General features: G+C 34.8%; 1 protein-coding gene across 1 annotated transcript in view; it reads left to right on the top strand.

Moving 5' to 3' along the window:
• LOC102809841 (S1 RNA-binding domain-containing protein 1-like) overlaps window positions 1-14,658 on the top strand; it is a 52,690-nt gene that overhangs the window by 34,894 nt on the left and 3,138 nt on the right. Inside the window, exons 9-16 of the mRNA XM_085494921.1 lie at window positions 1,305-1,395; window positions 1,777-1,884; window positions 3,652-3,743; window positions 5,612-5,694; window positions 5,928-6,034; window positions 9,713-9,889; window positions 10,123-10,293; window positions 11,405-11,490. Coding sequence (XP_085351047.1) covers window positions 1,305-1,395; window positions 1,777-1,884; window positions 3,652-3,743; window positions 5,612-5,694; window positions 5,928-6,034; window positions 9,713-9,889; window positions 10,123-10,293; window positions 11,405-11,490 — 915 coding nt within the window. The remainder of the gene's footprint in view (window positions 1-1,304; window positions 1,396-1,776; window positions 1,885-3,651; window positions 3,744-5,611; window positions 5,695-5,927; window positions 6,035-9,712; window positions 9,890-10,122; window positions 10,294-11,404; window positions 11,491-14,658) is intronic.

Raw genomic sequence — 14,658 nt, 5'->3', positions numbered from 1 at the left:
GGTGAGCCATGTCCTATTGGGGTGAGGTCTTAGGTGAGCCATGTCCCATTGGAGGAGGTCTTAGGTGAGCCATGTCCTATTGGGTTTGAGGTCTTAGGTGAGCCATGTCCCATTGGGGTGAGTTCTTAGGTGATCCATGTCATATTGGGTTTGAGATCTTAGGTGAGCCATGTCCCATTGGGGTGAGGTTTTAGGTGAGCCATGTCCTATTGGGTTTGAGATCTTAGGTGAGCCATGTCCCATTGGGGTGAGGTCTTAGGTGACCCAAGTCCCATTGGGGTGAGGTCTTAGGTGATCCATGTTCTATTGGGGTTAGGGTTTTATGTGACCCATGTCCTATTGGGTTTGAGGTCTTAGGTGATCAATGTCACATTGCGGTGAGCTCTTAGGTGATCCATGTTCCATTGGGGTGAGGTCTTAGGTGATCAATGTCCCATTGGGGGAGGTCTTAGGTGATCCATGTTCCATTGGGGTGAGGTCTTAGGTGAGCCATGTCCCATTGGGGTGAGTTCTTAGGTGAGCCATGTCCTATTGGGTTTGAGATCTTAGGTGAGCCATGCCCATTTGGGTGAGGTCTTAGGTGACCCAAGTCCCATTGGGGTGAGGTCTTAGGTGATCCATGTTCTATTGGGGTTAGGGTCTTATGTGATCCATGTTCCATTGGGGTGAGGTCTTAGGTGAGCCATGTCCTATTGGGCTTGAGGTCTTAGGTGATCAATGTCACATTGCGGTGAGCTCTTAGGTGATCCATGTTCCATTGGGGTGAGGTCTTAGGTGACCCATATCCTATTGGGTTTGAGGTCTTAGGTGAGCCATGTCCCATTGGGGTGAGGTCTTAGGTGATCAATGTCACATTGCGGTGAGGTCTTAGGTGATCCATGTTCCATTGGGGTGAGGTCTTAGGTGATCCATGTTCCATTGGGGTGAGGTCTTAGGTGATCCATGTCCCATTGGAGTTAGGTCTTAGGTGATCCATGTCCTATTGGGGTTAGGGTCTTATGTGATCCATGTTCCATTGGGGTGAGGTCTTAGGTGAGCCATGTCACATTGCGGTGAGCTCTTAGGTGGTCCATGTCACAATTTTGTGATATCTTCAATTCTCTAATTTTGATAAAAGTGATATTTCTGACTTCTTGTTGAAAAGTCTCATTGCTTTGATATTGAAAATATAGTTACTTGAGAACTTCTCTCAGATTTGTTTATTTCGTGATGATATCTTCAATTCTTTAATTGAAATGTACATTTCTAACAGAGCTATCTCAGCCAATTAAGAGGCTAATAATTATTGTAATCTTATATTTTAGGTCATGTGATTGATACTGATGTTATTTACATACACAATAAACTGAAACAGTTTGAGGCAAATAAAATCAAAAAATTATTACTGAATTACAGGTGAGTGGGAAAAACTCTGAGAGGTATATACAGAGTATAGCAGTCTTATTTTGTCTGCAATTTACTTTGTATTAGTATATGAATGATAGTTATGAGGTTATCCTCTGGTACACTGCAGTCCTCAAATTAAAACTGTGGCTTCTACCCACTCCTCATGAAATAATGCCAGGAATTAATATCTAGATCAAGGGGCTAAATTGTTTTAAATAGCTATATACCTGATTTTTTCCAAGTAGGTTATAAGGGCAAATTAATGACATATTTACATCAATGCAATTGAGCAACTGACAACAAGTATGCGTCCCAAAAAATATACATTATATGCACCCTTGTTTACTTGTCAACAGATTTTATTTTACATAATTTACATGTGTATTTCAGATGTGATACTATAGCTATTGGTAATGGTACTGCATGTAGAGAAACTGAAAGCTTCTTTAGTGATTTGATACAGTCTGGTTTGTTTCAACCATTGAATATTATGTACTGGTATGTATAATAATAATTTTATTACACTACTATATAACATCAGAGGATACATTATGGTAATTAGTACATCAGCATAACAAAAGAATAAATGATGTATAAGGGCTTCCCATTTCTCGTGCATGGCTGCCTGGTGGTTATTATATATCTTTATTTCGTACTGTGGCCATTGGCCTTATGTACAGATACAAATAAATACATAATAAATTAGATTGGAATGGTCGCAGAAACAAGTAAAGAAAAACAAATATAAAATCATAATACATAACATTTGCATAATTAAGTGTTCTCTTCAAGCATAAGCTGACGTACTTGAAAACTATAAAATATAAATTTACCAAGGTTTAATTGTATATATGGGGTTTGATTCTGAAATAATGAAATAAACTTTATCTCTGTAGGTGGGGAGTAGTAATACTGTGCAATAAACTTCAATCTTAGGGAGCTATATTTGGGACAAACTAATGTAAAGTGGTATTCGTCCTCAATTACATTACAGCCAAAAGGACACAACCTCTGGTTACGTGGAGTACCACTGGCCCTACCCTTTTCAATTTGTAGTACATGGGACGAGATCCTTAATCTACATAAAGCATTTCTGTATATTGCATAAGACTGACCAATATTTGTAAGATATTTCTCACATGTTAATTCATGTTTCACCTTACAATAAGTTACTAGTTTGAGACTTCTATTAATTTCAGAGCTCCAATCTTGTCTGGAAATATCAAAGCACCTCTGTTTAAATAGTTCCAGGAATGCAATAGAGTTATTAGTATGAACAGATTTGTAAAACTAATTAGGTCTGCGCAATGTAATGTGTAATTATGAATTATGATGCTAATTAGGGAATAATATGAACAGATTTTAACCCAAAACTAATCAGGTCTGTCTATTGTCCTAGATAGAGCATCTATGTACCAAATTTCATTAAAATGTGACGATCAGTACTTGAGATTTCAGTAAGAACGTTGAAATTGGTTAATTATGCAAAGTAAGTGATTATTATGCACAAATATTCACCCAAAATATAATCAGGTCTCTGCTTATTCTAGAGGATCTATGAACCAAGTTTTATTAAAATGGGATAATTAGTACTTGAGATATCAGTGGAAAGCTGAAAATTAACTAATTATGAAAATTACGTGATTAATATGCACAAATATTTACCTCAAAACAATTGATCTCTGCAAAGTCATTCAGTATCTATGTACCAAGTTTCATTGAAATGTAATTATTACTACTTGAAATATCGAAGCTGAAAATTAATTAATTAATTATTATGCAAATTAGGTAATTAATATGTACTGATATTACCATGGAACAGCTAAAAATTAGCTAATTATCCTGCAAATAAGGTAATTGATATGCATATATTTACCAAAACATAAATCTGTGCATCAGCCCAGAGCATCTATACACCAAGTTTCATTAAAAACCCTATACCTATACTTGGTAAATATGAAAACTCCCACAACTTGTAAAGCTTCATGGATCTGTAATAATAATAATGAATGTATTAACTCAAAATATCTCCAGGAGAAGATAAAAATTGTAATACATAAAAAAAAATTAAAAAAAACACACACCCTGTATGCTGGGCAACTTTATTTTGTTTACATTGGTCACATGTTAACTGCAATCAGTTCATGTCTGTCAGTTTCAATTTTAAGACAATGATTACTAACTCTGAATCTAGTTAAGGTCATACATAACTGATATCAAGAATGTACCTACCAGCTATGATGTCATTGTTATCTTTTCAAACAGTATAGTCAATGAATGTGGTGCCTCTATATACAGTATTTCTGAAGATGCACAGAAGGAACTGCCTAATTTGGACCCTAATATTAGAAGTGCAGGTGAGTGATTTTGAGTTCTAAAATCTGTCACATTCTTAAACCATCTATTGACACTTGACCATCTATTGTCTCTTTAGCCATCTATTGTCTCTTAAACCATCTATTGACTCTTGAACTATCTATTGACTCTTAAACCATCTATTGTCTCTTGAACCATCTATTGACTCTTAAACCATCTATTGTCTCTTGAACCATCTATTGACTCTTGAACCATCTATTGTCTCTTAAACCATCTATTGACTCTTGACCATCTATTGTCTCTTGACCATCTATTGTCTCATTAGCCATCTATTGTCTCTTTAGCCATCTATTGTCTCTTAAACCATCTATTGACTCTTGAACTATCTATTGACTCTTAAACCATCTATTGTCTCTTGAACCATCTATTGACTCTTAAACCATCTATTGACTCTTAAACCATCTCTTGTCACTTGAAACATCTATTGACTCTTAAACCATCTATTGTCTCTTGAACCATCTATTGTCTCTTAAACCATCTATTGACTCTTAAACCATCTATTGACTCTTAAACCATCTATTGACTCTTAAACCATCTATTGTCTCTTAAACCATCTATTGACTCTTAAACCATCTATTGACTCTTAAACCATCTATTGACTCTTAAACCATCTATTGTCTCTTAAACCATCTATTGACTCTTAAACCATCTATTGACTCTTAAACCATCTATTGACTCTTAAACCATCTATTGACTCTTAAACCATCTATTGACTCTTAAACCATCTATTGACTCTTAAACCATCTATTGTCTCTTGAACCATCTATTGACTCTTAAACCATCTATTGTCTCTTGAACCATCTATTGACTCTTGAACCATCTATTGTCTCTTAAACCATCTATTGTCTCTTAAACCATCTATTGACTCTTGACCATCTATTGTCTCTTGACCATCTATTGTCTCATTAGCCATCTATTGTCTCTTTAGCCATCTATTGTCTCTTAAACCATCTATTGACTCTTGAACCATCTATTGACTCTTAAACCATCTATTGTCTCTTGAACCATCTATTGACTCTTAAACCATCTATTGTCTCTTGAACCATCTATTGACTCTTGAACCATATATTGTCTCTTAAACCATCTATTGACTCTTGACCATCTATTGTCTCTTGACCATCTATTGTCTCTTTAGCCATCTATTGCCTATTTATCCATATATTGTCTCTTGAACCATCTATTGTCTCTTGAACCATCTATTGACTCTTAAACCATCTATTGTCTCTTGAACCATCTATTGACTCTTGAACCATCTATTGACTCTTGACCATCTATTGTCTCTTGACCATCTATTGTCTCTTTAGCCATCTATTGCCTATTTATCCATATATTCTCTCTTTAGCAATCTCTTGTCACTTGAAACATATATTGACTCTTGAACCATCTATAGACTCTTGAACCATCTATTGACTCATGAACCATCTATTGACTCTTGAACCATCTATTGACCCATGAACCATCTATTGACTCATGAACCATCTATTGACTCTTAAACCATCTATTGACTCTTGAACCATCTATTGACTCTTGAACCATCTATTGACTCATGAACCATCTATTGACTCATGAACCATCTATTGACTCTTGAACCATCTATTGACTCTTGAACCATCTATTGACTCATGAACCATCTATTGACTCATGAACCATCTATTGACTCATGAACCATCTATTGACTCTTGAACCATCTATTGACTCTTGAACCATCTATTGACTCTTAAACCATCTATTGACTCTTAAACCATCTATTGACTCTTGAACCATCTATTGACTCTTGAACCATCTATTGACTCTTGAACCATCTATTATTTCTTTACCGTATTTGCTCTAATTATTTGTGTTTTTTCAGTTTCCATTGCAAGAAGACTTCAGGATCCTTTGCTTGAATTAGTTAAAATAGAACCCAAACACTTGGGGGTTGGCATGTATCAGGTGTGTTTCAAAATTTGATTCATCTTGTCAACTATATTTATATGTCTCATTTCTGCTACTCCAGTGTAATAAAATATACTGTTATATTGTTACAATACCACAAACGATAAGCAGACACATGCTTGATTGCTGTATCAGTGTGTATTCAAACTCTTGTTGTTACATTTCTAATCATGTTTGAAATATGCGTATATACGATTTTTGTCAGTAATGAAAAATCATATTATTTTCAGCATGATGTATCTGAAGTGAATTTGAAAAGTGCTTTACAGAGTGTTGTAGAAGAGTGTGTCAGTTTTGTTGGAGTGGATTTAAATGTGTGCACTGAACGTTTACTCAGGTATTGTAGTGTGTAATCAATCTAAATTATAATCTCTGTAGTATAAAATATAAATGGTCTGTTAGTATTATATTTGACCCCCAAAAAATAAATACATACACACTCACATACACACGCGCACACACGCACTGAATAGAACATTTTGCGTTTATGCAAATGTACCATTCCACTGACTGCATTAAGGCAGTATGTGCATCATGTTTTTGTTGGTTTGTCTTGGTATAAAAATTGAGATTATCTACACAAATATAGTGGTCTGTGTTAGCATTATCTACACAAATATAATGGTCTGTGTTAGCATTATCTACACAAATGTAATAGTCTGTGTTAGCATTATCTACACAAATATATTGGTCTGTTGTTAGCATTATCTACACAAATATAGTGGTCTGTGTTAGCATTATCTACACAAATATAATGGTCTGTGTTAGCATTATCTACACAAATATAATGGTCTGTGTTAGCATTATCTACACAAATATAATGGTCTGTGTTAGCATTACATTTTGTATCTACACAAATATAATGGTCTGTGTTAGCATTATCTACACAAATATAATGGTCTGTGTTAGCATTATCTACACAAATATAATAGTCTGTGTTAGCATTATCTACACAAATATAATGGTCTGTGTTAACATTATCTACACAAATATAATAGTTTGTGTTAGCATTATCTACACAAATATAATCGTCTGTGTTAGCATTATCTACACAAATATAATGGTCTGTGTTAGCATTATCTACACAAATATAATTGTCTGTGTTAGCATTATCTACACAAATATAATGGTCTGTGTTAGCATTATCTACACAAATATAATGGTCTGTGTTAACATTATCTACACAAATATAATGGTCTGTGTTAGCATTATCTACACAAATATAATAGTCTGTGTTAGCATTATCTAAACAAATATAATAGTCTGTGTTAGCATTATGTACACAAATATAATGATCTGTGTTAGCATTGTCTACACAAATATAATGGTCTGTGTTAGCATTATCTACACAAATATAATGGTCTGTGTTAGCATTATCTACACAAATATAATGGTCTGTGTTAGCATTATCTACACAAATATAATAGTCTGTGTTAACATTATCTACACAAATATAATAATCTGTGTTAGCATTATCTAAACAAATATAATAGTCTGTGATAGCATTATCTACACAAATATAATAGTCTGTGTTAACATTATCTACACAAATATAATAGTCTGTGTTAGCATTATCTAAACAAATATAATAGTCTGTGATAGCATTATCTAAACAAATATAATAGTCTGTGATAGCATTATCTACACAAATATAATAGTCTGTGTTAACATTATCTACACAAATATAATGATCTGTGTTAGCATTGTCTACACAAATATAATGGTCTGTGTTAGCATTATCAACACAAATATAATAGTCTGTGTTAGCATTATCTATACAAATATAATGGTCTGTGTTAGCATTATCTACACAAATATATAGGTCTGTGTTAGCATTATCTACACAAATATAATAGTCTGTGTTAGCATTATCTACACAAATATAATCGTCTGTGTTAGCATTATCTACACAAATATAATGGTCTGTGTTAGCATTATCTACACAAATATAATGGTCTGTGTTAGCATTATCTACACAAATATAATGGTCTGTGTTAGCATTATCTACACAAATATAATAGTCTGTGTTAGCATTATCTACACAAATATAATGGTCTGTGTTAGCATTATCTACACAAATATAATAGTCTGTGTTAACATTATCTACACAAATATAATAGTCTGTGTTAGCATTATCTAAACAAATATAATAGTCTGTGATAGCATTATCTACACAAATATAATAGTCTGTGTTAACATTATCTACACAAATATAATAGTCTGTGTTAGCATTATCTATACAAATATAATGGTCTGTGTTAGCATTATCTACACAAATATAATGGTCTGTGTTAGCATTATCTACACAAATATAATGGTCTGTGTTAGCATTATCTACACAAATATAATAGTCTGTGTTAGCATTATCTACACAAATATAATGGTCTGTGTTAGCATTATCTACACAAATATAATGGTCTGTGTTAGCATTATCTACACAAATAAAATGGTCTTTGTTAGCATTATCTACACAAATATAATGGTCTGTGTTAACATTATCTACACAAATATAATAGTCTGTGTTAGCATTATCTACACAAATATAATGGTCTGTGTTAGCATTATCTACACAAATATAATGGTCTGTGTTAACATTATCTACACAAATATAATAGTCTGTGTTAGCATTATCTACACAAATATAATGGTCTGTGTTAGCATTATCTACACAAATATAATGGTCTGTGTTAGCATTATCTACACAAATATAATAGTCTGTGTTAGCATTATCTACACAAATATAATGGTCTGTGTTAGCATTATCTACACAAATATAATAGTCTGTGTTAACATTATCTACACAAATATAATAGTCTGTGTTAGCATTATCTAAACAAATATAATAGTCTGTGATAGCATTATTTACACAAATATAATAGTCTGTGTTAACATTATCTACACAAATATAATAGTCTGTGTTAGCATTATCTATACAAATACAATGGTCTGTGTTAGCATTATCTACACAAATATAATGGTCTGTGTTAGCATTATCTACACAAATATAATGGTCTGTGTTAGCATTATCTACACAAATATAATAGTCTGTGTTAGCATTATCTACACAAATATAATGGTCTGTGTTAGCATTATCTACACAAATATAATAGTCTGTGTTAGCATTATCTAAACAAATATAATAGTCTGTGATATCATTATCTACGGAAATATAATAGTCTGTGTTAACATTATCTACACAAATATAATGGTCTGTGTTAGCATTATCTACACAAATATAATGGTCTGTGTTAGCATTATCTACACAAATATAATGGTCTGTGTTAACATTATCTACACAAATATAATGGTCTGTGTTAGCATTATCTACACAAATATAATAGTCTGTGTTAACATTATCTACACAAATATAATGGTCTGTGTTAGCATTATCTACACAAATATAATAGTCTGTGTTAGCATTATCTACACAAATATAATGGTCTGTGTTAGCATTATCTACACATATATAATTGTCTGTGTTAACATTATCTACACAAATATAATAGTCTGTGTTAGCATTATCTACACAAATATAATAGTCTGTGTTAACATTATCTACACAAATATAATAGTCTGTGTTAGCATTATCTATACAAATATAATGGTCTGTGTTAGCATTATCTACACAAATATAATGGTCTGTGTTAGCATTATTTACACAAATATAATGGTCTGTGTTAACATTATCTACACAAATATAATAGTCTGTGTTAGCATTATCTACACAAATATAATCGTCTGTGTTAGCATTATCTACACAAATATAATGGTCTGTGTTAGCATTGTCTACACAAATATAATAGTCTGTGTTAGCATTATCTACACAAATATAATAGTCTGTGTTAGCATTATCTACACAAATATAATGGTCTGTGTTAACATTATCTACACAAATATAATAGTCTGTGTTAGCATTATCTACACAAATAAAATAGTCTGTGTTAGCATTATATTATTGTTATGTAGACTCTGCTATGTTATTGTACCTAAGCCTAAATGCTTATTTATTTTGTAGTAAAATAGCTGGATTATCTGTCACTAAGTCTCGCAAAATAATAGAATGGAGACAAAAGAATGGAGTATTCATTAACAGAGAACAGTTGCTCTCAGTCAAAGGATTAGGACCAAAGAGTTATGAACAATGTGCTGGATTTGTTAGAATTAATCCAGAAACAATTGGATTGCAACAAGGGTGAGTACACAGTTATAATAGAAGCACTGCATCAAATGTTCCCACCTAGCTTTCTATTCTGTAATGTGGTCTTATCCACTGTTACATCGTATCATCACATTGTGTTCAGTCTGATAATTTTATGTCTTACTTGATATAATCGAGAACATTATCAATTATCATGGTACATACTGGTCATGTTCATTCAAAATGGATTTTGTTGTTTATCAAAAAAAAACCATTATTTCTTACAGGTCTTCTGTGGTATGTGAAAAAACCAATCATGACATGAAAGCTGGTATTAAAAGAAAAACTACTTCAACTAAAGAGAGTAAATCAAAGAAAAGAAAAGTTGATACGACATCTGTAGTGAATGTTTTAGATATGACATGGATACATCCAGAGTCCTATGATATTGCTGAAAGGTATAGTGTATTGATATTTTAAATTTGAATGCCAAAGTCAACTTATATCAATATTAACTTATATCAATATTCACAAAATAAATCCATTTTCATATCTTTTACAAAACTGTTATCAAGACCTGTAGTTTATGTTCATCTGGTTCAAAAATTACTTAAAAGTAGGTAAAATGATGAACTATAAGACATGTAATGTCATTAGTGGTTCTAATATTGGCAGGGACAATATCATTTACAATTACTAGAGCTACAGACATCACTTCTGGATTGTGGACACGGTAAATGTCCTTACTAAGTTTCCAGGTTTCCAGAACAAATGATATGCTTTGTCTTCATGGAGGATCCACCTCAAAATATCTATTTATTGTGATCTTATAGAACAGTCATGGGTTTATGTGTAGTCAATCATAGACTAGATTCAGAAAAATTACCTCACGGTTGTTTGTTTAACGTAAAGATCAAAATAACTGTTCAAATAGTGAAAGTAATCAGCCAATGACAACATAACATTTAAGTGACAATGCAGCAAATACAACCAAATTTGCCAATATTTGATTAATTCTAATTATTTAAATTATAAACAGAACATATAATACTTGTCATGACAATAAATCAAAACATTGGTTAAATGTTTTATCAATTGTTATTTACATGTACCGGTATTTCAATTATTTAATTTCGCACACTCATTCCATGCCATTGCACTATTCACCTCACTCTTTCGACCCGATAACATTTCGTTGTAAAACAACCATTTTATGAGTCTGGGTAGAATTTTGGAGTTTTTGACTCCCGTATGTGGACAACACAATGGGAGTCTTTGCAGTTAGTGCATCTGTATGTGTGTGTGGGTGTGTGTTCGTCTGTTCCACTGATATATCAAGAACCATTTTTTTTTGTAGGAATCCTTATCTAAAGAGGATTTGGATTTTGAAGAAACTTGGTGCAAATATTTTATTCGTTTCTAAGCTTTTTTGATTATGGTTAAAAATGAATTGGTCATGCATGTATTAAGTTGCTTTCTTAATTCAAGCAATGTAGTTTTATGAATTGACAAACTGTTTGTGATGAATTCTGTCACCATTTGTTAACTCATATCAATTGTTATTACTAGATTGTTATCTAAAGTAGATGCCTCAGTCAATGAAATTGGACAATCAGTGATGACTACAAAACTGGATCAAACAATACATCAATATGGTTGGTAATTTTAAGCTAATAGGAGGTGTGTGTGTACCTACAATGTGAATACCATGGAGTAAGTGTACCTACAATGTGAATGCCATGGAGTGTGTGTACCTACAATGTGAATACCATGGAGTGTGTGTACTTACAATTTGAATGCCATGCCGGAGTGTGTGTACCTACAATGTGAATGCCATGGAGTGAGTGTACCTACATGTGAATGCCATGGAGTGTGTGTACCTACAATGTGAATGCCATGGAGTGTGTGTACCTACAATGTGAATGCCATGGAGTGTGTGTACCTACAATGTGAATGCCATGGAGTGTGTGTACCTACAATGTGAATACCATGGAGTGTGTGTACCTACAATGTGAATACCATGGAGTGTGTGTACCTACAATGTGAATGCCATGGAGTGTGTGTACCTACAATGTGAATACCATGGAGTGTGTGTACATACAATGTGAATGCCATGGAGTGTGTGTACCTACAATGTGAATACCATGGGGTGTGTGTACCTACAATGTGAATGCCATGGAGTGTGTGTACCTACAATGTGAATACCATGGGGTGTGTGTACCTACAATGTGAATACCATGGAGTGTGTGTACCTACAATGTGAATACCATGGAGTGTGTGTACCTACAATGTGAATGCCATGGAGTGTGTGTACCTACAATGTGAATGCCATGGAGTGTGTGTACCTACAATGTGAATGCCATGGAGTGTGTGTACCTACAATGTGAATGCCATAGAGTCTGTGTACCTACAATGTGAATGCCATGGAGTGTGTGTACATACAATGTGAATGCCATGGAGTGTGTGTACCTACAATGTGAATGTCATGGAGTGTGTGTACCTACAATGTGAATACCATGGAGTGTGTGTACCTACAATGTGAATGCCATGGAGTGTGTATACCTACAATGTGAATACCATGGAGTGTGTATACCTACAATGTGAATGCCATGGAGTGTGTGTACCTACAATGTGAATGCCATGGAGTGTGTATACCTACAATGTGAATACCATGGAGTGTGTGTACCTACAATGTGAATACCATGGAGTGTGTGTACCTACAATGTGAATACCATGGAGTGTGTATACCTACAATGTGAATGCCATGGAGTGGGTGTACATACAATGTGAATGCCATGGAGTGTGTGTACCTACAATGTGAATGCCATGGAGTGGGTGTACCTACAATGTGAATGCCATGGAGTGTGTGTATCTACAATGTGAATGCCATGGAGTGTGTGTACCTACAATGTGAATGCCATGGAGTGAGTGTACCTACAATGTGAATGCCATGGAGTGGGTGTACCTACAATGTGAATGCCATGGAGTGTGTGTACCTACAATGTGAATGCCATGGAGTGTGTGTACCTACAATGTGAATGCCATGGAGTGTGTGTACCTACAATGTGAATGCCATGGAGTGGGTGTACCTACAATGTGAATGCCATGGAGTGGGTGTACCTACAATGTGAATGCCATGGAGTGGGTGTACCTACAATGTGAATGCCATGGAGTGTGTGTACATACAATGTGAATACTATGGAGTGTGTGTACCTACAATGTGAATGCCATGGAGTGGGTGTACCTACAATGTGAATGCCATGGAGTGTGTGTACATACAATGTGAATGCCATGGAGTGTGTGTACCTACAATGTGAATGCCATGGAGTGAGTGTACATACAATGTGAATGCCATGGAGTGTGTGTACCTACAATGTGAATGCCATGGAGTGTGTGTACATACAATGTGAATGCCATGGAGTGAATGTACATACAATGTGAATGCCGTGGAGTGTGTGTACATACAATGTGAATGCCATGGACTGAGTGTACCTACAATGTGAATGCCATGGAGTGTGTGTACCTACAATGTGAATGCCATGGAGTGTGTGTACCTACAATGTGAATGCCATGGAGTGAATGTACATACAATGTGAATACCATGGAGTGTGTGTACCTACAATGTGAATGCCATGGAGTGAATGTACATACAATGTGAATACCATGGAGTGTGTATACCTACAATGTGAATACCATGGAGTGTGTGTACCTACAATGTGAATACCATGGAGTGTGTGTACCTACAATGTGAATACCATGGAGTGTGTATACCTACAATGTGAATACCATGGAGTGTGTGTACCTACAATGTGAATGCCATGGAGTGAATGTACCTACAATGTGAATACCATGGAGTGTGTATACCTACAATGTGAATGCCATGGAGTGTGTGTACCTACAATGTGAATGTCATGGAGTGTGTGTACCTACAATGTGAATACCATGGAGTGTGTATACCTACAATGTGAATACCATGGAGTGTGTATACCTACAATGTGAATACCATGGAGTGTGTGTACCTACAATGTGAATGCCATGGAGTGAATGTACATACAATGTGAATGCCATGGAGTGTGTGTACATACAATGTGAATGCCATGGACTGAGTGTACCTACAATGTGAATGCCATGGAGTGTGTGTACCTACAATGTGAATGCCATGGAGTGTGTGTACCTACAATGTGAATGTCATGGAGTGTGTGTACCTACAATGTGAATACCATGGAGTGTGTATACCTACAATGTGAATACCATGGAGTGTGTATACCTACAATGTGAATACCATGGAGTGTGTATACCTACAATGTGAATACCATGGAGTGTGTATACCTACAATGTGAATACCATGGAGTGTGTGTACCTACAATGTGAATGCCATGGAGTGTGTGTACCTACAATGTGAATGCCATGGAGTGTGTATACCTACAATGTGAATGCCATGGAGTGTGTGTACCTACAATGTGAATGCCATGGAGTGTGTGTACCTACAATGTGAATACCATGGAGTGTGTATACCTACAATGTGAATACCATGGAGTGTGTGTACCTACAATGTGAATACCATGGAGTGTGTGTACCTACAATGTGAATACCATGGAGTGTGTATACCTACAATGTGAATGCCATGGAGTGGGTGTACATACAATGTGAATGCCATGGAGTGTGTGTACCTACAATGTGAATGCCATGGAGTGGGTGTACCTACAATGTGAATGCCATGGAGTGTGTGTACCTACAATGTGAATGCCATGGAGTGGGTGTACCTACAATGTGAATACCATGGAGTGTGTGTACATACAATGTGAATGCCATGGAGTGTGTGT

This window comes from Saccoglossus kowalevskii, chromosome 2, assembly GCF_978046115.1.
Source record: "Saccoglossus kowalevskii chromosome 2, keSacKowa6.1, whole genome shotgun sequence".
Lineage (NCBI taxonomy): Eukaryota > Metazoa > Hemichordata > Enteropneusta > Harrimaniidae > Saccoglossus > Saccoglossus kowalevskii.
Note: the sequence above shows the minus strand (reverse complement) of the source record. Positions and strands in the feature narration are given on the sequence as shown.